At 40.5% G+C, this 25,212-nt stretch overlaps 1 protein-coding gene across 1 annotated transcript; it reads left to right on the forward strand.

Moving 5' to 3' along the window:
- The first annotated feature begins 2,241 nt into the window (after positions 1 to 2,241).
- taf1b (TATA box binding protein (Tbp)-associated factor, RNA polymerase I, B) lies at positions 2,242 to 24,699 on the forward strand. The gene is made up of 14 exons (XM_088325509.1): positions 2,242 to 2,290; positions 7,294 to 7,392; positions 11,106 to 11,184; positions 11,258 to 11,355; positions 11,423 to 11,515; positions 14,515 to 14,620; positions 14,687 to 14,867; positions 14,929 to 15,028; positions 17,641 to 17,788; positions 18,758 to 18,932; positions 18,988 to 19,131; positions 20,669 to 20,736; positions 20,806 to 21,037; positions 23,871 to 24,699. Exons 1-14 carry the CDS (start codon positions 2,273 to 2,275, stop codon positions 24,097 to 24,099), a joined length of 1,770 nt encoding a protein of 589 aa, XP_088181635.1. The 5' UTR covers positions 2,242 to 2,272; the 3' UTR covers positions 24,100 to 24,699.
- The last annotated feature ends 513 nt before the right edge of the window (positions 24,700 to 25,212 follow it).

Here is a 25,212-nt window from a genome sequence, read left to right on the forward strand (position 1 = left end):
ATATGAATAAAATGATGACTCACCACACGTGGTAAGCTTTCTCTCCTGGCTTTGATCTCCGGCAAAACTAACATAAAATGCGACAGAAACAAAATGAAAATAAATCCAAACAGCTTGCCAACATCATTTTTGCCGTTCCATGTATTCTGTTACTCCCCAACCCTGCACAAAATTTAGTCATTTTATTCATATTTAATTTATTTTGTCTTTTATTAGCATATTTGGTATTGGAGTAATCCAAAAGTAATTGAAAGTAATCCAGTTGAAGTAACCCTACCCAACCTTGAATATTGTTCTACGTCATCTTCTTTCTATGTACGGTTACAGCTTGTTGGTGTTCCAAAAAAATCCCGTGCCGTCTTCTTTTATGTTTTGTTTCATTATAGTTAGTGTTTCAACATATCCTGTGTACACTATTAATACGTGTGTATTGTTTGTTGATGTCACATCCATTGCAATCGGGACAGGCAAAAAAGGGCTTGCCGTGAAAAAACAGAGATTCGCAGACGGACCGACAAAAAGGGACTGACAGAACAGAGTTTAAATACCGACAGGGTGCCAATCTGTCAACAAGCTGCAGCTGGCGCCACACGGGCGGGGCCAATGGGGCGCAATGGCAACCGTGACAGATTACCTTATGCGCGGTCCCTTCTCAAAGTTTCTTCATTTTCCACATTCTGAGGTTTTGAGTTTTTCCTTGCCTTCATGTAGGTTTTGGATCAGGGGGATGGTGTAATAATAGTCTGTAGTCTGTAATAGTCTGTGATCTGTGCTGCTCTTTGAGACTCCTTGTGATTTAGGTCTATACCAGGGGTCGGCAACCTATGACACACGTGCCAGCAGTGGCACGCGAGCGCACGGCAAAATAATAATGATTGTAGTTTAAAAATGCGCATTTTTACCTGAAATTTAGACATTTTCTGTTGCGCGCATTTAGAGGCATGACGTTAGCACCCTCCTCCTCTGCTTCGTGTGTCAATATGTGTTTGCGTGGCGCCGCGCAGAGGAGAGATCCGTGTTTTAACCCAGCCAACAAAACACACGCGCGCGATAAATTAAAGAATCATGACGAGTCCTTGAGCGAAAACATTTCGTTCTGGACAGACGAATGAGGCTTTGTGCAAAAAATGACCGTGCTGTTTTGTGCATTATGCGTCGAGAACGTTGTACCTCGCACAGCTAGTGTTAAACGTCATTACGAGACAAAACATGAACATGAATTCAAGAATGAGTCTGACATGGTGGAGACATTAAAACGGGCAGTGTCCAGGTACGGCAAACAAACACAGACGCTGAAGACCTTTGTCACTGCTAAAAAGACCACCACTGAAGAAAGCTATCACATTGATCACTGCATAGCAAAGCACAGAAAACCATTTACTGATGACGAATATTTTAAAGAAGCGTGTGTGTGCGTGTATGCGTGTGCATGCATGCCTTCTGCTTTGCTGCTGTTATTTCAAGTTTTGATATTTTCTGCAACAAGATATCATCAATGAATGGTATATAAGTCGAGTCAAGTCAAGTCATTTTTATTTGTATAGCCCTTAATCACAAAGAGTCTGAAAGGGCTTCACAGGTTATTACACAGACTATTTTTTCAGACTATTATTACACCATCCCCTGATCTGACACCAACATGAGGGCAAGGAAAAACTCAAAAACCTCAACATGAGGAAAATGAAGAAACCTTGAGAAGGGACCGCACATGATAAGTTGTCCATAACACTTGTTTTTTTTTATTGTAGTTCATTGTTAATGAAGAATGGTTGATTCTGGTTAATTCTTGTGGCAAAGTCATGGATGTCTACAGGCCTTTCCACTTGTTATTCACATTCATTTTTTAGTTGATTGATGAACTAGAATAGTGGAAAATAAATTGGTTAGTTATACGTTTAAAATGTATATCCATGTTGTATATTTGGACTGGTGTAAAATTACAGCTCTGTTGGATATTTAAAAAATGTCGTGCAAGTCATTAATCTTGGTGTGGAACACTGATTTACAAGGAAATTTGAAAGCGGCACTCCACACCAAAAAGGTTGCTGACCCCTTGTCTATACAAATACTGTAAACGTGACTTGACTTAACTAAACAGATTTTCGTCTGCAGTTCTTGTTACTACCTGTGGGTAGCAGCACTTTTGTATTTGTATAAGACAAAGAAGAAGAGCGCCTACACATTCAGGAGCAGCACGTGAACCTTTCCAAGTCCTTCCGTGTCAAATTTAACACATTTCAAACAATACTTTTGTATAATTTACTCCACCAAAATGGACGAAGAGTTGACGGTTTGTAGCACATTTACACTGTTTTGCATTTAAGGTTCTCCTAACCTGTCACAAAAGCGAACATGCTAAGATTGTCCACTGCTCAATTCATTTTGTAGACATTTTAAAGCTGATTTGTCCAGAATGGTTCATTGGTTATGCATTAAAAGCAACTTTTATTATCATAATATCAAGAAAAGATGTTCATTGTTTTAAATACGGATTTATGTATTTTTAAATAGCATTATAACAACAAATAACGAGTTTCGGTTTGAGACTAACTCTTTTAACTTTAGGTCTTAGAAGAATGGTTGTCTCTGTAAAGATTCTAATACACCGCAAAGGACAATGATAAAAGTACATTTTTACCTGTTCACCCTGCAAATAAATTTGCAATGGTTGATATTAGTTGATTATTTCACGAAAGTAGCATGTCTTGCGACTGGAATCCTTATGATAGATCGAGGGAAGAAAACAATATTTTATTTTGTATTAATGCTAGTGATGTGCAAGCTGAAGCCTCATATACAAATGAAACATTGTCTCAAACGGATATCTATTGAACAGCAGTCAGCGCGATGTAGCAGCCCGCTGACTAGCGTGCCTATGTGGCGGCCATATTGGTCGGGTCAACGTCCCAGTTAAGGCAATGTTATGTACATTGACAACAGGGTTGGGTAGGGTTACTTTAACTGGATTACTTTCAATTACTTTTGGATTACTCCAATACCAAATATGCTAATAAAAGACATTATGAACTAAATATGAATAAAATGATGACTCACAACATGTGGTAAGCTTTCTCTCCTGGCTTTGATCTCTTTGATCTCCGGCAAAACTAACATAAAATGCGACAGAAAGAAAATGAAAATCAATCCAAACAGCTTGCCAACATAATTTTTGCCGTTCCATGTATTCCGTTACTCCCCAAGCCTGCACAAAATGTAGTCATTTTATTCATATTTGGTTTCTTTTGTCTTTTATTAGCATATTTGGAATTGGAGTAATCCAAAAGTAATTGAAAGTAATCAAGTTAAAGTAACCCTACCCAACCCTGGTTGACAATCAATATTTAACCAATTCCTTAAAACAATTTATGAGCAATATACAAGTTACAAATGCATTGAAATTTTCACACTTTATATGAAACTAATTCAATTAAAAAATAAATTACAATTTAAAATAAGTGTACTGTAAAGAGGATATTTCAAGATTTTAAAAACCTTTTGTAACAGTGCTTTATTTCTATTTTGCAAAGCAAGGTAAATAATTAACCAAACTTGCAGTCTAGGTTAAAAAAAAAACCTATGTTTAAAAATATTTTAAAAGGAAAAAAACACAAATTTAAAGGAAATTATTCATCTAGTTTTGATCTGTACAGTATGGTCACTTGCCAAATGAAGTGTTAAAACTATGTTTTAGGAACCCTGAAAGAGGACCATTTTTCTTGTACTTCCACCTTCTTAATCAAGGGAAGTGAGTCTGGTAATGGTTCAAATCCAGCTACCAGCCTTCCTGTATGGAGTTTGCATGTTCTCCCCGTGCTTGCATGGATTTCTTCCGCGCACTCCCTGGTTTCCTCCCACATTCCAAAAACATGCATGTTAAGTTAATTGGCCGGTCCAAATTGTCCCTAGGTGTGACTGAGCGAGTTGTCTGTCCCTGTGTGCCCTGCGACTGGCTGGCAACCAGTTCAGGGTGTCCCCTGCCCACTGCCCAAAGATGGCTGGGTTGGGCTCCAGCACCCCCGGAACCCTACTGAGGATAAGCGGTGTAGATAACGGATGTATGGAAAGAATCTGGCGATGTGGTGCAGCCACCAAGGGGCACTGGAGCTACTGAAGCTCTCAACAAGATTTAATAATAAAATTAAAAGATCCAAAAACATTAACCTATAAGAAGTTATTCAAGCTTTCCGGAACTCTATGGTGCGGCATTGAGTGCATTTATAGGCAGCACAGTGAGCCGAAATTTGCTTTTTGACTTATTTTTTTTTCGCTCCGTCCATATGTACTGGAAGATTCTGGTAGTTGGACCCGACTAGCTCAGGCCAAAGGTCCACGATTTGGTGTTTCATTCATATTGGCTCTTTACTGACTCATGGTTTAGTCGTGCGGTATTAAAGCTGTATTCAACATAGTATTGTTTCAATGAAGTCCTGAAGAATCCATATTACCGTAAATTCAGGACTATAAGCCGCAACTTTTTTTCCCAAATGTTCAGCCCTGCATCTTATTCAGTGAAGCGGCCAATTTATGGAATTTTTCTAACGGCCATTAGCGGCGCTGGGGTATAAAAGGTAAGATTAAGACCAGTAGACTATGTGCGCCAAGAAAGACTGCAACTTCTAAGTTTAAGCATACATTGTCTGTAAAGTTAAGGTATGTTCCAATAATGAGGAAGACGCCATTGATGGTGATAGTTATGAGGAGGAAGTTGAGGACGATATTCCGTGAATTTGACTATCACGGGATGCTTTTTTTTAACAGGCACGTTTGATACATTGCGAGCGTGATCCTACTAGCGTGTTGGTACCTTTCAAAGGCACGGTTTGGGATGAAGGTTATATTATTATTATTAAAGCTTTGAAAAAACTCTCGGTGTACCGCCTTTCTTCGTAAATATGTGTAACCATGTATAATATGTATTTGCAACTGTATATTTTTGTAATGTATTTATTTTAGAGATTTATTCTGTTATGTGTTCTACAGATGGATCAAAAAGAAGGGGCGGAGCAAACGCGGGCTGATGGGAATTGGGGTAAAGCTGAGTTACCAGTAGATCTGTCTGTTGACGCAGCGGACAATAGTGGATATATATTTTTCCCATCCTTAACTTTGGAAATATACATTTTATTTCCTTGTATTACTTTCAACGGGACCCGGACTTTACAAGTCTGCATCATACGTTAAATACGGGTATCATTTTCCATTTATGATGCCAACTATGGTCCTAGAATTGAGTACTACCTCCGGGAACGGTGCATTCGCAATGATCGCAGCAAGGCTTTAGGGCTAGGACCTTAGCTTGGCCTTTTGGCTGAGAGTAAGTGTCCTGGTTCCTAGGCTTTGTAGCGTATTATGAACTGACCGATAACGGATAATGGATAATCAATAACGAAGATAGAACAATAACCCTTAAAAACCCCCTATGTAGTTAAAATGTCATATTGCCAGACATAACCAAATTGTGAATATGCTTGATTGCTGTTAAGATTGTCGAGAAGGGTTGTTCAACCTCACATTGTTTGTTTGCTGTTATTAGTGTCAATACATTTGTTCAAACCAAAAAAGTTACAATCGTGGAACTTACAACCTGGTCTGGGTTAAACTTGTGATTGTGTCACAAGTGTTAATGCGGGCGCACGCGGCATATACAGAGGTGCGGCTTGTGTAAGTACAAAAGTGGCAAATCACCTAAAAAGTGGTGGGTGCGGCTTTTAATCAGGTGCCCTCTATAGTCCAGAATTTACGGTAATTGTGAAGAACTTGCTTTTCTCAATGAATAAACACATCAATAAATTCATATAATCTCAAAAAAAAACACTGTTGGGTTAATTTTGGTCAAGAAAGCAATTGTCTCCAATGCATTGGGACTTGATTGATTTTGTTTGTCTTTTTGGACACATTCTACTGCTTTTGATATTGGTTAGAAGGTACACAGATCTATCTTGCAAGTGTATAGATGTCTAGCCTGGTCCCTTGATGAGCTTGGCCCTAAACTGCCGTAAATTCCGGACTATAGAGCGCACCTGATTGTAAGCCGCACCCGCCACTTTATAGGTGAATTGCCACTTTTGTACTTACACAAGCCGCACTCTCATATAAGCCGCGTGCGCCCGCATCAAAACATGTGACATAATCTCAGTTTTAATGCAGACCAGACTGTAGGTTCCGTAATTGCAATTAAGTAGATTGTACACAATCCTAAAACCACAGTCGACATCATGAATGGTAAATGATACCCGTAATTAACGTATGATGCAGAATTGTAAAGTCCGGGTCCCGTTGAAAGTAATCCAAGGAAAAAAATGTATATTTCCAAAGTTAAGGGTGGGAAAAATATATATCCACTATTGTCCGCTGCAACAACAAGGAGATTTAACTCTGCTTTACCCCACTTCCTGTCAGCCCGCGTTTGCTCCGCCCCTTCTTTTTGATTCGCTCGTAGAAAACATATCACAATAAGTCTCTAATATAAATTCATTACAAAAATATACAGTTGCAAATAGATATTATACATAGTTACACATATTTACGAAGAAAGACTGTACTCCGAGAGAGTTTTCAAACCTTTAATGATAATAATATAACTTATCCCAAACCGTGCCTGTGAAAGGTACCAACGCGCTAGTAGGATCACGCTCGCAATGCATCAAGCATGCCTGTTAAAAAAAAAGCATCCCATGTTTGTGAAATTTAACGATAGATCGTCCTCAACTTCCTCCACATAACTATCGCCATCAAAGGCGTCTTCCTCATTATCGAAAAGAACTTCTCTCATTCGGACAATTTGAAAGTAAACTAAGAGGATGCAGTCTTTCTTGGCGCCCATATTCTACTGGTCTTAATCTTACCTTTTATACTCTAGCGCCGCTGGTGGCCGTTAGAAATATTACATAAATTGGCCGCTTCTCTGAATAATAATAATAATAATAATAATAATTTCCTTGTATTGTCATTCTGTGTAACAATGTACACAGAACGAAATGTCGATTGCACCTGACCCGATGCAGCCGCAGCCAAGAGAGGGCGCCGCCGACCACTTTTTAAGTCTTAGGAATGACTCGGCCGGGGCGCGAACCCGAACCTCCCAGTCTAGCCGCAGGGCTGAACATTTGGGAGAAAAGTAGCAGCTTATAGTCCGGAATTTACGGTAGGTCTTTTCTTCACCGGTCACTCTCACGCACTTCGAAACAAAGCTTAATACTCCGCGCCCACTTTTACCCGATGCAAGCCTTGAAGCCATGGGTTGTTTTGCCCATCTCTTACTAATGCCTATCGTGGTCTCTTATGTACATACAGGCTGGCTACCGGGAGGAGTGTCAGCAATGTGGCTCGGTGGCCTGGGGCGTATCAGACGAGGGTCGCTTCTTTTGCAGAACGTGCCACAACATCATCGAGGTGAGCTGCAGAAAAACTAAGAACGATGGTGCTTTTAAGAAAAAAATGTACCCAATTTCACTATAACCTGCTAACCATATCCTTTGCTGTCTGGTAATCCTGAAAGGGGGATGCCACATGTTTGGTCCCTTCTCAAGGTTTCTTCATTTTCCTCATATTGAGGTTTTTTTGAGTTTTTCCTTGCCCTCATGTTGGTTCCAGATCAGGGGATGATGTAATAATAGTCTGAAAAATAGTCTGTGTAATAACCTATGCAGCCCTTTGAGACTCTTTGTGATTAAGGGCTATACAAATAAAAATGACTTGACTTGACATAGATCAGTGTTGTCAAACATACGGCTCACGCCCGCCAATGGACTTAATCCGACCCGTGAGACAATGCTGATAAGCACAAGAGAAAAAAAGAGCAGCATCACGTCAAACGAGGACCTACGGTCAATATTTTCTTTTAAAAATGTCTGAAAAATTGGCCAAAGTAAAATACACAGTTGCAGAGGTTTTAGTGCTGTAAACTGGTCGTCTCCAAATGACCACTTTTGGAAACGCTTAGATGAGGAAAACAAGTAGAATACAATGTTAAGTTTTTCAGATTGTGCCCAAATTTGACATGGTACCAGGTAAGGATGCAAGTTATTTTCTCACCTGTTTTCCAGCTAAGATGCCCCTGCTATACTCAATTTCAGGCATTTTTTTGCAAAAAATCTATTTGTGTGTTTCAACTAAGATGACTCAATGCTAGTAGCACTAGCAGTGAGTATTTAGGATTTAGACAAAACTTCAATATGTTGCCTTTTATAAAGTGAACAAATCCATCCATATTCTCCAGACAGTTCAAGAACAGCATTCAATTTATTTGGGTACGTCTTAGATTGGGATTTTATGCGAATTTTCCAGGAACGTTAGGGGGTTAAACAATTTCAACTTTAAATAGTTGTGTGCTATTTTTGTCACTTTCTAGTTTGCATGGGTTTTCCCGAGTTAAACTGTTGTGGGAATTAATTCAGTTGTTTTGCTCTTTTTGAAAATGCATAGTTGATAAATACGCCAAAAGGTTAAATCTTAGTCAGCGAAAAAAATATTTACCGTAAATTCCGGACTATAAGCCGCTACTTTTTCCCAAACGTTCAACCCTGCGGCTCATTCAGTGATGCGGCCAATTTACGTAATTTTTCGATCAGCCGCCAGCGGCGCTCGAGTACAAAAGGTAAGATTTAGACTGCTGGAATATATGCGCCGAGGAAGACTGCAACTTCTTAGCTTGTACACAAATTAAATTAGCGTACACTTACCCTCATCATGCAAATTGCAAAAAGAAAGGCACATGACGCAGCTTTCAAGCTAAAAGCAATCGAGCAATCCGATAAGAAGGAAACCGAGCTATTGCACGTAAACTTTACTTTGAGAGTGTGTTGCTAGCTTGTTTTGAAGTAAGGGAGCGCGGGACGACGTCTATATGACAAAGTTTCTTTCCGATTCTGAGGAAGACGACTCTGATGGCGTCAGTTATAAGGAGGAAGATGAGGACGGTTTACCGTGATTTTTACAATTACGTTATATTTTTTAACAGACCCGTTAACTGTTTTGCGAGCGTGTTGCTAGTAGCGTGTTGCTACCTGTCACAATCACGGTTTGGGATGAAAGTTATATTATTATTATTAAAGCTTTGAAAACTCTCTCGGTGTACCGTCTTTCTTTGTAAATATGTGTAACCATGTATAATATGTATTTGCAACTGTATATTTTTGTAATGTATTTATTTGAGACACTTATTCTGATATGTTTTGCGAATTAAAAAAGCGGGGCGGAGCAAATGCGGGCTGACGGGAAGTGGGGTAAAGGTGAGTGAGACCTGTTTGTTGTCGCGGCGGAAAATAGTGGATAGATATTTTTCCCCCCCTTTGGAAATATAGCCTTTTTTTTCCTTGGATTACTTTCAATGGGACCCGGACTTTGCAGGTCTGCATCAAACCTTAAGTACGGTATCATTTTCCGTTCATTTTGCCGGCTGTGGTTCTTGGACTGTGTACTTTATATTAATTTACAATCGTGGGACTTAGTCGGGTTTGGGTTACTTTTGTGATTGGGTTACATATTTTAATGTGGGCGCATGCGGCTTATATACAGGTGCGGCTTGTGTAAGTACAAATGCGGTTATCCTCTTAAAATGTGGTGGGTGCGGCTTATAATCGGGTGCGCTCTATAGTCCGGAATTTACGGTAAGTGAAAAAAAGCCCTCAATAATCGTTTCATAATTGAATCTTGCACCCCTGAATCATGATATCGATTGTGAGCCTCCGAAAGATCCCCAGCCCTACTAAGGCATTTTATGTCCTATCAATTTACTAGTCCGGCCACTGTGAGAGTAGATTTTCTACCAAGTGGCCCCCCGAGCTAAAAGTGAGTTTGACACCCCTGACATAAATATATGACATTGAGTTGTTTCATTTCCTCCTCATCCCCATTCATGTCACAGGATTCGCACGGGTGTTTGAAATCCTTGAAAATGCTTAAATTTTTACGTTGGTCAGGAAAATGCTTGAATTTTGAGTGCTTTATAATGCTTGAAATGTTTGCCATTGCCATGTTTCTTGGAAGTCTGACTCTTTAGACAACGTAATAAATGAAGAAATAAAAATTAAAAAATAATGTGAAAATGATGCCACCACGCCTGCTCTGGTGGCTTGTCGTATTATGGCGTTGTCGCGTGAAGCGTTAACCCCCTCTATTGGTTGCACCCAAGAAGACGGCTCTATGTAGAAAACCAACTCTGTTGGCTCGGTAAAAATGGCTCCACAGTTTTTTTGCTTTTTTTAACGATATATAATCAACGATAATAGAACTTTATGCTCTAAATTATTTAGTTATTAGTAATTACACATTTTTAAGAGGATACCTGAAAAAAACATGTGATATAAATTCAAATATTCAAAACGACATTTTTTTTTTGTTAAATACAAAACAATTTTAACTTTATACGCACTGAACAGGTTTTAAAGTCAAACAACAACAAAATATCCCTGAAAATGGAAAACAATGAAATACAAATATTAAAGGGACATTGTGTGTAATTTAGGGCCTCCTGGCAGTACAAAGAAAGACTTTCATTGACTGGTTTTTGCTTCTATTTTAACCAATGAGACACAGATCCTCTGAAAAACATAAATTAAAACAAGGATAACATAAAGCATTGGATCTGCATTCTGTAAGATCGAAAGATTGAATGCACTCTGCTTCGGAGCAGTCAATATCTATAAAATGGTTCCAAATTTGACCTATTTTTTGCTCTCCTTACAAAGAGTACCTTCTCTTTTTTTTTTTTGTCTTCCGTATTGATCTCAATTATTACCCAATACCTATAGAGCCCTTTCAGTGTCTGTAAACAAGTGTGACTGTTGCTAAGCTGCAGTGCATTGTTGAAGCAGAATTCATGTCAGTTTATAGCAGCCCATTGACACAAAAAGGTTTGTAGATCATAGGTGGAGCTCAGAATAGCACAAAGTATTTTCTAGCAGCAAGATGGTGACTTTTTAATTAAGTTATCAACGTTAACCAAATTTAAAAAAAACATTCTTTTGGTTAGCGCTGGATTTCTTTCTCTGAAGGTACTGGAAAATGGAAAAATTGGCCTTGAAAGTGCTTGAAAAGTTTTAGCATTTGGCCATGAAACAGGTGTACGAACCCTGGAATTTAAATTGCTGTCTTTCTGTGTCCAGAGAACCCATGATTTTGAGTCTGTGACGTACGTGCCGGGCTCGGCACAAATCTCCACCGTCAGCCGATCAAAAAGGAAGGGTGGGTGTGTCTCGTAAAATTCTCCTCCTATGCGACTCTTCCTCATTAATGTTGCTTGCGTTTCTCGGTGCAGAGCGAGAGTGCCAGTGGCATGCATGCGAAGGCTTTCAGTTCATCCTGATGAAGCAAGCTAATGCCTTGATCAGACTGGGTGTGGCTGAGAGTTTTAAGGTGACCCGAAAGTGCATGCAACAGTGATTTTATCCCGGTTGGGTATTCTAACTGTGGTGTTCTGTAGGATTTTGTGTTGTGGCCATTGTGGCGGCACTATCTCCAGACCAGCAAGCAGGCGTACACCAACAACCCCATCAGGAGCGCCAAGTTTCATGTGGTGAGGCCCGCAGATGCACCGTTAATGCAATTTGTACTAAATCAAATGAATGAAACTTTAAAGGGACAGTGTGTATCAATTGACGACTAGATGTCGCTGTATTTTGTGGTGCAACCGTAAATTTCTGCTAAATAGCACAAGGAAGAATACAAACTACCGAGACTCAAATTGACCAAACAGGCCCAGTTTTCTTCTTTTTTTTTTGCCTTTTGCGAGGTTTTCTTTTTTAGTTGCCCGTAGCAGCAAGATAGCAGGTAAATATGTCCGGTCCCTTGAAGTGAGGTTTATGTAAAATATGTACTTGTATCTCTACTTATACATTTATTTAAAAAAGGAAAAATTCAAATGATAGTTCATGTATTTATGCTCATTATTCAAATCAATGCTTTTTTTTAAATTAATCAAGCATTTTAACCTTTAGGAGGCCCTAAATAATGCACAAAGTCCCTCTAAATAAAACTCTAAAGTTGCCGTTTTATTTTTTAATGTATTTGTGGATGTACTTTATTAGAGTATGTATAAATAAAGAATAAAAATGTTTACTGAAAAAAGAAATACTATACCATTAATAGCGTAATACATAGGCTGCTTTGTCGAAACTTAAAAATTGGGTTCATATTGTACAAAACAAATCAACCCATTTTTTTGTTTTAAAAGAAAAAAATTACCCAGCATATTTTTTATCATACAACTCCAATTTTTTAGAGGGGGGGTTCTGATTTTTAGGGGGTTAAAACAAAGCAACCCAATATTTTGTATTTGGACCAGTGTTGGAGTGAAGCCTTCTGAATACCAAATTTTATGTACAATCTTCCTGAAAAACGGACATGGTTTGATGATTACTTTTAAATCATTTAATAATGGATGCATCTTTGCCCAAGCAGGCCGCCCAGTTTAGCCAGTTCGAACTGCGTCGATATTATAAGATATATATGATATATCTGAGTCATTTTTAACCATCCTTCGCCATTTATATCTCTCCGTAGCACACACTCTTGCATCCATTAAATTAACTGAACTCACCTGCAGAGCACGTTTCACCCTATCCATCAAACCATATTTAGGCCTTCCTCTTATTGTATTTCCCACCACTTCATGCTATTTTTTTTACAATAAACTAAAATGTCAATACAACCAACATGACTTAAAATAACTTAAAAACAAAAAGTCCATCAAAATTTTAACAGAGCTGTCAAAATACAAAGCACAGACACTCCTGTTTTTGAGATGGATTGATGAACTACTGTTATGGTAAGAGCTAATCACTTCCACTTTAGCCTGATATTCATGCTCTCAATCACAAACAGACATGATTGATTGATGAACTAATGTTATGACAAGAGCTAATATACTGCATCAGTCTCAACCTAAACAAATACATACAAATGCAGATATCAATATCCATCAAATTCCCAAACATCTGTGCCAATAACCAGCCAGCCTGATAATCAGTCGACCTTTAATTCCTACTTCAGTAAACCAGTGAACGTTGTCTGCATGGTAAAATTGAGCTGGAGCTGAGGGTTGCTATCTCCTCCCTCAAATCCCGCTTCAGAAAGCTATGTACGTATCACAAAACATGCTCATTGCAGCCATTAATACAGACATCATTTTTGATAAACAATCTGCACTTATAATATTTAATAATTTTGTTTTGCAGGTTAATTTTTTTCTAATATTATACTCTTGAGTCAATGTTGATCTGTCTGAATGATGATTTATTGACTATTCAATTTCATTCTCAGTACCATATAGTTTGACATGGTCAGTCAAAATATTTTTATATTTTAAAGATTTGTAATTTCAAAATTCAGATGCACTCTAAATATTTTCTGTTATAGTAAATAAAGCTACTCTTTGTTGTAAGTTGCTCAATATTTATTATCTCATAAATGAATAAGGATAGTGTTATGCAGAGGGGTAGGCCCTACTTAAAGCAATTTTATAAATTATACTCATTTTAGTCTGGGTATGGGGTGGGTGCAAGAGGTTTTCCTTTTCATAGGTGGTTATAACCAGTGTTCCCTCTATGCTGCGCACGTGCGCAATTGCGCACTGCTCGCACATTCTCGGCGCACAAGAAAATCTAGCCGGCGCACAAAAAATGAGGGCTCAAAATGACTAAGAAGCGACTCACGTCAAAGTTACAGTGCATAAAGGTGAAAATACACGGGTTACCCCGACATTGTGTCCTACATGCGGTATTTTGAAGTCGAGTCGTAGGAGAACAAAGTTGAGTAAAGTTAGTAGAGTTTGTCAGGGAACCGATTTCTTCGGCTCGGCTCACTAAAAGGAAACGGCTCTTCGGGTTGTTTTTGACCAAATATGTAAAATTATGCACAAAATGACTTAAAGGAAGGGGGGAATAGAACAAAAAAAGAAAAAAAATACCAAAATGAAAAAGTAGTGAAAAGCCAGAAAAAAAGAAAAAAAAGAAATTTAGGAAAAAAGTAAATAGAGAACAAAAAGAAAAAAGGAATTTTTTAAAAAGTAAAAAAAAAAAACACGGAAAAAAGAAGAAAAAGTTTGTGTTGCATTAAAATAATTACCAATTAAATCAAGTGAATCTTGTTGCCAACATTGTACTTCCACTAAAAAATGTGATTAAGTACAGTTCTGTATCTTACAACCGACTAAATAAGCCCCCCAAAATGTTAGTAGTATGCGACAAAAGATACCAGGAAAAAAAAGAAATGGAAAACTTGTGAAAGAATTTTTGTAAAAACAAATGACGTTCGTAGGCCCTACAACCTTTGCAATAGTACATGAGTCAATTCATTCAAAAGAGAAAAATAATTTTGCATTGCCGGAAACTCAGCAAAATGTAACGTGATGTAAAGTTTTGGACATGTTTGATAATTATCTTGCCACACTTGGGATTATGGTTGCTCACTGTTGTTTCAAGCGCTGCTCACCGACTTTGTGTGAACGCTCAGACTCGTGGAAAATTAGAGGGAACATTGGTTATAACAGAAAATAATTGAAGCACCGGTCTACAGGAAGCTGTAGCTTCAGAACCTGCAAGTGGTGCCGAGTCGTCCTTCCTCTCTGCCAGCGAGACGGACGGCGAAGCAGGTCCAAGAAGCACATCATCGCAGCAAACGGGTCAGTAATCTGTCAAGAACCCTTTACTACTGAGCAGTTCATATAGAGGCTGTAATATATTCTTAGTCACCCGAGAATTTGCTGACGGTACCAGCGACTGGTCAGACGGATCCCAGAGTTGCTCAGTGACCATGACTCCTCGCTATAAGGTTCGGCGCAGTGAAATGAGCATGAGCAAGACACTAGCGCTGATCCACTTAGCGCTTGTGTGGAGCCGCCAGTGGGTAACGCTCGGGGACCTGCTCAGGTGAGACGACCAATAACACTGGTGAAACCTGCCCCAAAAACAAAATGTCCACCACTTTCAGGTTGGCTTACGACGGCCACGTCCCGTATGTTGATGCCTACCAGGAGCTACCTGAGGAGATGAAGTTGAGCGGCCCAGAATCCCTCATCTTCGCCGTGCAGGTAAACCTTTTTCTGCGTTGTGGAGAACTTAAAAACTTTCAACGTGACCTCCTGCCCTCTTTTTCTCTCCCTGTCTGCTGGATTCCAGAGGACAGGAAAATAATAGAAATGTGTTAAACAAACCATACCTAAAACATTCCTTTATCAGTCAAAATGATAAATAAGGTAAAAACATTTGCCTTTAGAATTGTACCTAATGATTGAATTTTAAGTGAGTATTTCAATCAAACAACTCATCTGCTCAGTTCTGGTGAATGCAGAACAGAACTTCTCGGGGCATGAGCTAGCCATCCTTTTTAATCCATTCTATTTTTTTTTGTAAATACAGTGGAACCTCGGTTCTCGACCATACTCCGTTCCAGAACCCTGTTCGAAAACCGATTTGTTCGATCACCGAAATCATTTTTCCCATTAAAAATAATGTAAACTGTTTTAATCCGTTCCAACACCCTGAATGTTGACCATGAATGTTTAACGTAAACATAAAGCTAACCCAGGCTAATCGTACGTTCGCGTTATCGTTATCTTCCGTACGCTAACATAAACATGTAATTAAAAAAAGGATATAGAAAAGAATTATGAATAGGATTTCTTGCCTTTGTGGTGGTCAGCTGAAGGCGCTCGCACACCTCTTTCATATTTTGCTATTATTTATTTCTTAAATGCAATAGTTGTACGCACTACTTTTCTTTTTTCACCTGTAGCAACTTTGCCGCCTGCACTGACTTTCTTCGGAGGCATAATTAGGGGCTAAAACACTTCGTACAACAATATTAAAAGCGAAAGCAAAAGGAAGCACGTCCGCACGTGATGACAATCGGTCAGGAAAAGAGCGATCTACACCCGTACGCCGCTCAGCATCGCACCCTAGCGTACCCACTCACGCATTACCGTCGTTCGAACTCCGATTTTTTGACCGAACAGCGAAGCAAGAATTTATCTAAATTTTTGGTCGGACTCCGATTTTTTCGAACTGAGAGGCGTTCAAAAACCGGGGTTCCACTGTATTATTTTTTGTCCAATCAGTGCTTTTCTTACTTTCTCTCTTCAGAAGCATTCTAATGTAAAACGCTAAGGCATGCTACCAGAAGTCAACTTTCGGGAAGGGTAGGGGGGAGAAATAAGACCTGCCATTTTGTCGGCCCTAGTTTGGTCTCGCTGCCAAACATTGTAATTCTGGTCCCCACAATCTTCTGCCCAGAAAGGGTATTTTTTTTTTTTTGATTTCCTGTGCTTTGTTTTTGTTATTTAATAACTCCTCGACCTCCTCCGGACCAGCTCCCTACTGCCTGACAAAGAAGCTTCCTGAGACATTTGTATATGGTAGTTGATCACATTATGAAGTGATCTGGTGAAAATTGCATCAGTTTGACTATCGACCAATTGCCATTTTACTACCCAAAAGTTTCCCTAATGCGAGTTTAAGTAAACTGCGTTGTGTGCTTAATTTCGTCTCTATCCCTCAATTTTCTTCTGTTGATTTGTTGTCAACAAAGTCATGAATATTTTAATTTGTGGGTCTTAGATAAAATATACAGAAACGTGCCGCATAAAAGTAATCACGATCAAAGTGTGCGTGTAGCCACAATTCAGATTATGAGATTGACCATGAGGTTTTTTTTCAGCTGTTTTTCTTTATACAATGTCTAAAAACTGCTGGTGGTCCGAAAAGTGAGAAATTTTACCTCTTAAGACCTGGTCTCCATGTGCTTTGACTTAATTGCACAGCAAACAAGAAGTTCGGGTCTTAGGAGGTTAATACAAAGCGGCGGCGCCGCGACCGGCAGCCTTTCCAGCAGCTCCGTGATATCTCGCACTTTTTGTGATTTATTGTTTTTATTGTCTGCTTCTACAGTGTTTTTCGTCCCGTTTGACAACTACACTTTGGATTGCTTTCTATCCTATCGTTAAGGGTTTTAACGCACAAAATGCGTTTATTAGAGGAATCAACTCCTTGCCCTGAAGAATTCTCGTGTCGGCGTGACAAGGGGGCCCTATCGAGAGCCGGAGCTAGCTAAGTGGCTAGCAGCGTTATAAGTCTTCGGTACCGTCCGTAATCATGGTAAATGTGAACTCTATATCAAAAAAGACCGACGACCTGGCTGTGTTGGTGAAGAACATCAAAGCGCACAGGGAGTGCAGTTTGCTGTGTTTTACGGAAACGTGGCTCACGTTTAGCATCCCGGACGCTAACGTGGAGCTACCCGGCTTCAGCTCTGTTAGACAGAGAGAGACACGAAAGCCTGCGAGAGCAGAGAGGAGGTGGACTCGCTAACACGAGGTGGTGTATCCCTGGGCACAAAGATTTCCATATGCCGCAGGGACGTCGAACTTTAGGACTAGCGTGTGACGTCATCCACTCCCTGGCTAAACTACAACAAGCACCCCGAGGGCATCCTCTTAATCTGTTAATAAACAACAAAGGAGACTGCTGGAAGTGTGAATTTCCCTACGGGGATGAATAAAGTCTCTATCTATCTATAACACATAATGACTTTTGCCACAAATTAATTTGTCAATCGAATCCTAATTTACATTTTTTTTTTTTTACCTCAGTGTTAAATCTCTCCAGTCCTGATGGAGCTGTGTTCCTGCTTCCCCCCTCCCGTTAGAGTATCCCCACCCACAGGTCGCTGCATAAGGAGGCTGAGAGGCTCATCAACCTTATGCAACTCCCTGCTTTTCCTTCTATTCGCCGCCAGGACCCGCTACACCCGGCCATGCTCAGCTTGCGCTACCTGGTTGATGCCAACCTGCCTGGTATGCTAATGCTAACATGCTAAATAGCAGAAATCTGGTCGTTCCATGCATCAAAGCAAAACGGTTCCGTTGAAGCAGCAGACACTCCATTTGATACACCATTTTTGTATTTTGCAACCATTCCCTTCTTCAACTTGATTGTAGTTGTCACTCTTCCACTTTTCTTCCCCTTGTCACTATCTTGAGACCCATTATTACGATGTTCTCCAGTGTCTGCTTTCACAGACCTCTGAGCCTATGACAGAGCAGGTGTATTTTAAATGAGACTTAATGGCACATTGATGCATTCTGTCATTTTTGGTAAATTAGGGAACTTCTGGAGTCAGTTGTCTGACCTGCGAGAACAAGGGCCTTTATTGGCCGACACCGTTAAAACCTAAACTGTGACGATTTTGATTGGCCGAACACTCCATCCCTCAAATAACAAACGGAGAAAAAACAAACACTAAAAATATCTATCCATCCATCCATTATCTGTACCGCTTATCCTCAGTAGGGTCGCGGGGGTGCTGGAGCCCATCCCAGCTATCTTTGGGCAGTGGGCAGGGGACACCCTGAACTGGTTGCCAGCCAGTCACAAGGCACACAGGGACAGACAATTCGCTCGCTCATTCACACCTAGGGACAATTTGGACCGGCCAATTAACCTAACATGCATGTTTTTTGGAATGTGGGAGGAAACCGGAGTGCCAGGAAGAAACCCACACAAGCACGGGGAGAACATGCAAACTCCACACAGGAGGTTCGATCTCGCGACCTCAGAACCGTGCCGCACACGCGCTAACCACTGTTCCGCCGTGCTGCCCACACCAAAAATAAATCCTTTATTATGTGATATGTCACATCGCAATATCGATTGAGATTTTAGATTCAGGTTTTTAGGTTTAAGTCTGAAATGTGGCAAAACGACAAAGTTCTTGGGACGGTCAATACTTAGTAAGCCACTGTAACTTTTTGTTTGCATGCCAGATGAGCTCCACCCATGGGTGTGCATGCTGATGGAGCGCAGTGGCATTTCGGACATTATGCCCAGCGCGTCCAGATACAAGAAAATCCCCTGGCTGCCCCAGCATGATGTCCAGGCCGCTGCACTTATCATCGTCACCATCAAGCTGCTCTTTGGCCTGGACGACCACACAGAATGGTAATGTCCCTTCCTGTTTCTCAGCGTCGTTCCTGTCACGAATGTTGACTTTCAGGGATTTGTCGAATGCCGCTGGCGATTTGGAGACAGAGAAACCTACATCCACGGAGGGAGGCGTCTTCAGCTTGAGGAGGTGGTACCGTCTGCTGCACGCCGCCAAGGTGCGAGCGCATTCGGCTCAAGAGCACGCCGCTGCCAGGTAAGACGAAGCATAAGGAGATTAGCCTGGATTTCCAAATCTCTATGCAATAACTGAATGAACCATGTATTTCATAAAGGATTTTAGAAATGTATGTCTACATCTGCACATGTTCTTTCCAATTTTAGCTTGCATGCAATTTGTATGAAGTCTCTAGCTAATATAATCGCTTACAATAACTCAGGGAAACAAATACAGTGGAACCTCGGTTCTCGACCATAATCCCGTCCAGAACCCTGTTCGAAAACCGATTTGTTCGATCACCGAAATCATTTTTCACATTAAAAATGTCAATCGTTTTAATCCGTTCCAACACCCTGAATGTTTACCCTGAATGTATAACGTAAACATGAAGCTAACCCGGGCTAATCGTACGTTCGCGTTATCGTAATCTTCCGTACGAAAGATTACGCTAACATGAACATGTAAAAATGTAAAAAATCAGGTCGTTTACAAGTCATTTAGCACCCGGGTCTCCACAACAAGTGGTGAGCGGTTCATTGGAAAGGGGGCTCCGTTCCAACACCCTGATTGTTATGCTCCGTTCCAACACCCTGAATCTTTAACGTAAACGTGAAGCTAACCCAGGCTAATCGTACGTTTGCGTTATCGTAATCTTCCGTACGAAAGATTACGCTAACATGAACGCGTAAAAATTAAAAAAAAAAAAGGATAAAGAATTATGAATAGGATTTCCTACCTTTGTGGTGGTCAGCAGAAGGCGCAGGTGGACGGTGGAGCTATTATTTCTTTCTTAAATGCAATAGTTGTACGCACTACTTTTCTTTTTTCACCTGTAGCAACTTTGCTGCTTGCACTGACTTTCTTCGGAGGCATAATTAGGGGCTAAAACACTTGGTACACTTATATTAAAAGCGAAAGCAAAACGAAGCACGTCCGCACACGATAAGTCGGTCACGAAAAGAGCGATCTACACCCGTACGCCGCTCAGCATCGCACCCTAGCGTACGCACTCACGCAATACCAGCGTTCGAACTCCGATTTTTTTGGACCGAACAGCGAAGCAAGAATTTCTCGAAATTTTTGGTCGGACTCCGATTTGTTCGAACTGAGAGGCGTTCGAAAACCGAGGTTCCACTGTACTCTAACTTTTTCCATTTGAAATTTACTTTTTATCTGTATTTCAGTGTGTTTTTTTAGGTTTTCCAAATACCATAACATTTGATTCCATACTTTAAATGATAGTTTGTTTTTATCAAAACCTTCCTTTACCTTGTTAACTTCTGCTGTCATTTCCGCCTGCAATTTCTGTAAATTTGTTTTGGAGCCTTTTATTGTTGTGTGACATGAGTCATTTATATGCAATAAAATAATTAAGGTCCTAAAACAGACCCCTGAGGTACTCCACAGCTAATGCTAATATGACTTTAATTTCTAATTTTATGTTTTATGAAATACACTGTAGTTTGTTTTGATTAAACATTTCCTTTGTTGACTTTTACGATCATTTCTGCCTTCAATTCCTGTAAATTTCTACCCGAGCCTCAAATTGTGGTGACGTTGGTGTGCCAAACAGGAAGCAGTGGAAGTTCACGCCTCTTTACGCAAAGCGAAAATGGAGATGCGTCGTTTTGAAAAGGAAAAGTATGTCGAGGATTATATTCAAGTTATTTAAAAAATTGTACTAAAAAGAGTGTATCCGCCCGTTTTGAGGAATGGCAGAGCAGCTGAGATTGCAGTTCAAGAGATTGTCGCGAGGCAATGTTGCGCCTGACACCCTTCCGGGGCCTTCCTTGTTGATGTTCCACTGGGGGGCTGCAGATGGCGCCGACGGCCCAAGTCTGCACCACCACAAGCTCGATGCCACCCTCACCCGGAATGGGGAAGTCTTCACCCCCGTCAACAAGAATTACTGGCACCCACCACACAGATCCTGCGACCTCAAGTAACTCTTCTTTAAGTATTTCTGTGGAGACTTCACAATCTCTAAAAACACCTGCCTAAAACACATACCAAAAGTTTCGGTACTACAAGTCGCTCCATTTTTTTCAAATCTTGTACACTGCTACTTACAATACCATGTGGCTTATTTTTTACGCAATCTTGGCGCAGCTTGTCTACGGTGGGTCATTTCGACTGGTGCCTAGCAATTGGCTTAGAACTAGTGCGGGTCAGGGTAATTAGACCTCTGACGGGTAATGACGCGATGTGATTTCTACCAAGTGCTCTGAATGTCAAAGTGATGAAATACAATGAAGCCCAGGTAAACGGCAGGAGTAACTATAACCTAGTTCGATAGCCGATTGCCTCACTATACTATTAGGGATCATTTCTATAGTCCTTGACTTGTGAAATGTGTTTCTACCTTGTATGGATCTCATCATCTAATTAGTGAAACGCATGAATGGATGGATGAATGAGATTCTCACTGTCCCTTGGAGTAAGATCACAACAGGAAGAGCGAGGAAATGTCTAGTACAGGGGCGGCAGTAGCTCAGGAGGTAGAGCGCTCCTCTTGGGATGAAGGGATCCCAGTTCAAATCCCGGCTCGTCCGTGTTACATGTCGAAGTGTCCTTGGGTAAGACACTGAAACCCTAATACCCCCAATAAGCAGGTTAGCGCCATACATGGCTGCAAGGCCGCTATTGGGAAATGTGGAGCACATTGTAAAGCGCTTTGGGAAGTCATTGATTTGAAAAGCGCTATATAAAATGCAGATCATTTCATTTCATTACATAATAGTAACAGATTTTGGTCCGATTAAGACACTTGTTAAATGACTGTGTTCCCAGCAGTCAATAGTAAATGACTTAGCATCAACCTATACGCACTCATGCGACAAAAACATTCCCGAAACGAAACTCATACTGTACTGATTTAAATTCAAAAGCCTGATTCTATTTTTTATGTAACATTAGCAATACTTGGTCTCCTTTTTATCACTTTGTCTTGTGTGCTAGAGGGGGGAGAGCTTAAGATCATGCAACTGATCATGTGACTCCTAAAAGATTTAGGAGAATTGAAATTGCGTTACTCTCAATCCTCAGTGTTTAGAACAGGGGTAGGGAACCTATGGCTCGGGAGCCATATATGGCTCTTTTCATGAGTACGTATGGCTCCGAAATAAAATGTAACTATCGCACATCTCTCTGTGGCGTTCCAAAGTCAAGTGATTTCATCCCGATTTTGGTCCATATAAGGTCGAAGTAACTTAATGCAGAAGTTCGATAAGAAACCATTTAAACTGATAAATAAATAACGCTGGCAAATGACTTTGATTGGGTGAGCAGTACAGGTGGGCGGATCCCTGCACACAGCGCAAGGCGCTTCCTTCTCTCTCGCTCGCTCAGTGCAGTCCATTCCACACCCAAAAGTGAATATGACGATATGCTTATCGTTTGCAGTCATTTGTGACATTTTTACAAAATAACTTTGCATGCACATTGTTTTGAAACCATTATTAAGGACAAATTTCATGGAAAAAAATGACCCCAACACTCTTAACTGAAGGTGGAAGACAAATTGTTAATGGCATATTTACATTGATTTGGGACACAGGATTTGGCAATATTATCATTTCATACATTTAATGAAATCATCAAATGACACACAGTGAAATAAAATGTGCTGAAGAATTAGCTTTTGTCTAGAGAGCGTGTTTGGCAGTTTTTTCAATTTTGTCTGAAAATATATGATGTGGCTCTCTCAATTTCTTTTTAAAACATTTTTTGCTTTTATGGCTCTTTGGGTCAAAAAGGTTCCTGACCCCTGGTCTAGAATATAACAAAAACACTATGCTAGGCCACACTAAACTAAGACACACAAGTAGACGGTACAACACATAAATACAGTGTCATGCATATGCAGGGTTGGGTAGGGTTACTTTAACTTGATTACTTTCAATTACTTTTGGATGACTCCAATAGCAATTATGCTAATAAAAGACAAAAGAAACTAAATATGAATAAAATGACTACATTTTGTGCAGGCTTGGGGAGTAACGGGATACATGGAACGGCAAAAATGATGTTGGCAAGCTGTTTGGATTTATTTTCATTTTGTTTCTGTCGCATTTTATGTTAGTTTTGCCAGAGATCGAAGCCAGGAGAGAAAGCTTACCACATGTTGTGAGTCATCATTTTAATCATATTTAGTTTCTTTTCTTAAAGTAACCCTACCCAGCCCTGTGCATATGCTACCTTTGTAAACAAAAGAAGCTTGGTAGACCTGGTTAGATGTGTGCTAACCTTGCTAAGCTATCATCAGTTTCTCTAAATGTGGCCCTCTTTGTGCTTTCCAAAAAGGTAAGCTACCTCATCTAGCAGCTGCACAATATTCCTTTGTTTAGTCATTGGCATTGGTGTTGAGTAGTATGGCTCTTTTTGTTGTTGTTGTTGTTGTTGTCTACTGTTCTGGGCTCACTCACTGTTTACTAAGGCTTGCTGCCATCCGTTGTGGTGTGTGCAAAGGGGTCAATAGTCCAGTGAGCCTCGTAAACAAAAAAAACATAATAAAGGAAAGGATTGTGGGTGCGCCTTATAATCCGGAAAATACAGTAGCCTTAGTATTGTCTAGCATTGCACAGGGGTCGCTCGCTATGACGAGTACAACAGTAGCAACTAGCATTAGCAGCTTTCATTTTCAACAATCGATCCGGCCCTCGGCTTGTAGTCACATTTTCTTTCGGCCCACAGTCCATTTAACTTATAAATCCCTGTCTTAGAATGCTTATAGAAAAAACTTTGGCGCTTACGGGTTTTCTTCCTTGTCTCAACAGGAAGTGCAGACGCCACTGCGTGGCAGCTTTAGAGCCAACACTGCCACGATCGTTTGTGTGGCTGCTGGAGCTTTTCGGTTTCCTCCTGCAAGTCAAAACTGCTCACCTGCACCAGGAAGTGATGAACATAGAGAAACGGCTTTTTCCTGAAAAGCGGGGAGAAGCAAACAACAACCCTTTACCGGACTGCGTCCCACAACCAAAAAGGAATACAAAATTGAAGAGTTAGTTTTTTTGTTGGGCTCTTCTACCTTCATCCTGTGGATGAACGGACAAACAAGATGCTGGATGGTTGAGGATAATAAATCATACATTTTACTTCAAATGATCTTTCAGGACACCCAAGTTCGCTATACACAGAAGATCAAACAACAATAAAACGAGAAGAAAACAAGCAAGTCATAAATACCAAAGTAAAGTTATAATTACTCCAACGCTACAAGAACAGTCACCCAAAATGAATACAGAGACCCCTCGTTACTTGGGGCTTCGTTTATCGCCGGTCCACTCCTTCGCGGATTTTAAATTGATATTGTCTTTCTTGTCATTTGGGGCGGCAGTATCTCAGGAGGTAGAGCGCTCGTCTTGGGATCAAGGGATCCCAGTTCGAATCCCAGCTCGTCCGTGTTACATGTCGAAGTGTCCTTAGGTAAGACACTGAACCCCTAATACCCCCAATAAGAGGGTTAGCGCCTTACATGGCTGCAAGGCCACTATTGGGAAATGTGGAGCACATTGTAAAGCGCTTTTGGAAGTCATTGACTTCCAAAAGCGCTATATAAAATGCAGATCATTTCATTGTCATTGATATCATGGTATCGTGCATTGTGTTATGAAATGAAATGAAATGATCTGCATTTATATAGCGCTTTTCAAGTCAAGACTTCCCAAAGCGCTTTACAGCGTGCTTCACATTTCCCAACAGCGGCCGTGCAGCCATGTAAGGCGCTAACCTGCTTATTGGGGGTATTAGGGGTTCAGTGTCTTACCCAAGGACACTTCGACATGTAACCCGAGGAGCTGGGATTCGAACTACGATCTCTTGATCCCAAGACGAGTGCTCTACCTCCTGAGCCACTGCCACTGTTGGACAGCACACCGCGGGGACAAATTAGGGAGGGCACTCTGTTTTGGGTGGGTGTGACTGTCTGTGTTTGCGACTCTGATAGGCTGGTGTAAACTTTCAAACAGCTGGTGGGCACTGACTTTATAAACTGCACCATAGCGCCAGAAAGCTTTAAGCGGCCCGTTTATATTGAAAAGAAATTGATCAATTAGATTGCATTCTAAGGAAAGTTAGAAGAGCGCAACAAAATCGTGATTACCAGCGGTTGCATCGTGG

Source organism: Urocampus carinirostris, chromosome 20, assembly GCF_059441175.1.
Source record: "Urocampus carinirostris isolate Australia breed hairy pipefish chromosome 20, RoL_Ucar_1.0, whole genome shotgun sequence".
Classification (NCBI taxonomy): Eukaryota; Metazoa; Chordata; class Actinopteri; order Syngnathiformes; family Syngnathidae; genus Urocampus; species Urocampus carinirostris.

Bases quoted from the DNA above. Each gene is read 5' to 3' on its own strand.
- taf1b (XM_088325509.1), top strand. The intron at 11,185-11,257 runs GTGGGTGTGTCT...TTCTCGGTGCAG, and splicing joins CAGCCGATCAAAAAGGAAGG to AGCGAGAGTGCCAGTGGCAT. The intron at 20,737-20,805 runs GTATGTCGAGGA...GCCCGTTTTGAG, and splicing joins CGTCGTTTTGAAAAGGAAAA to GAATGGCAGAGCAGCTGAGA.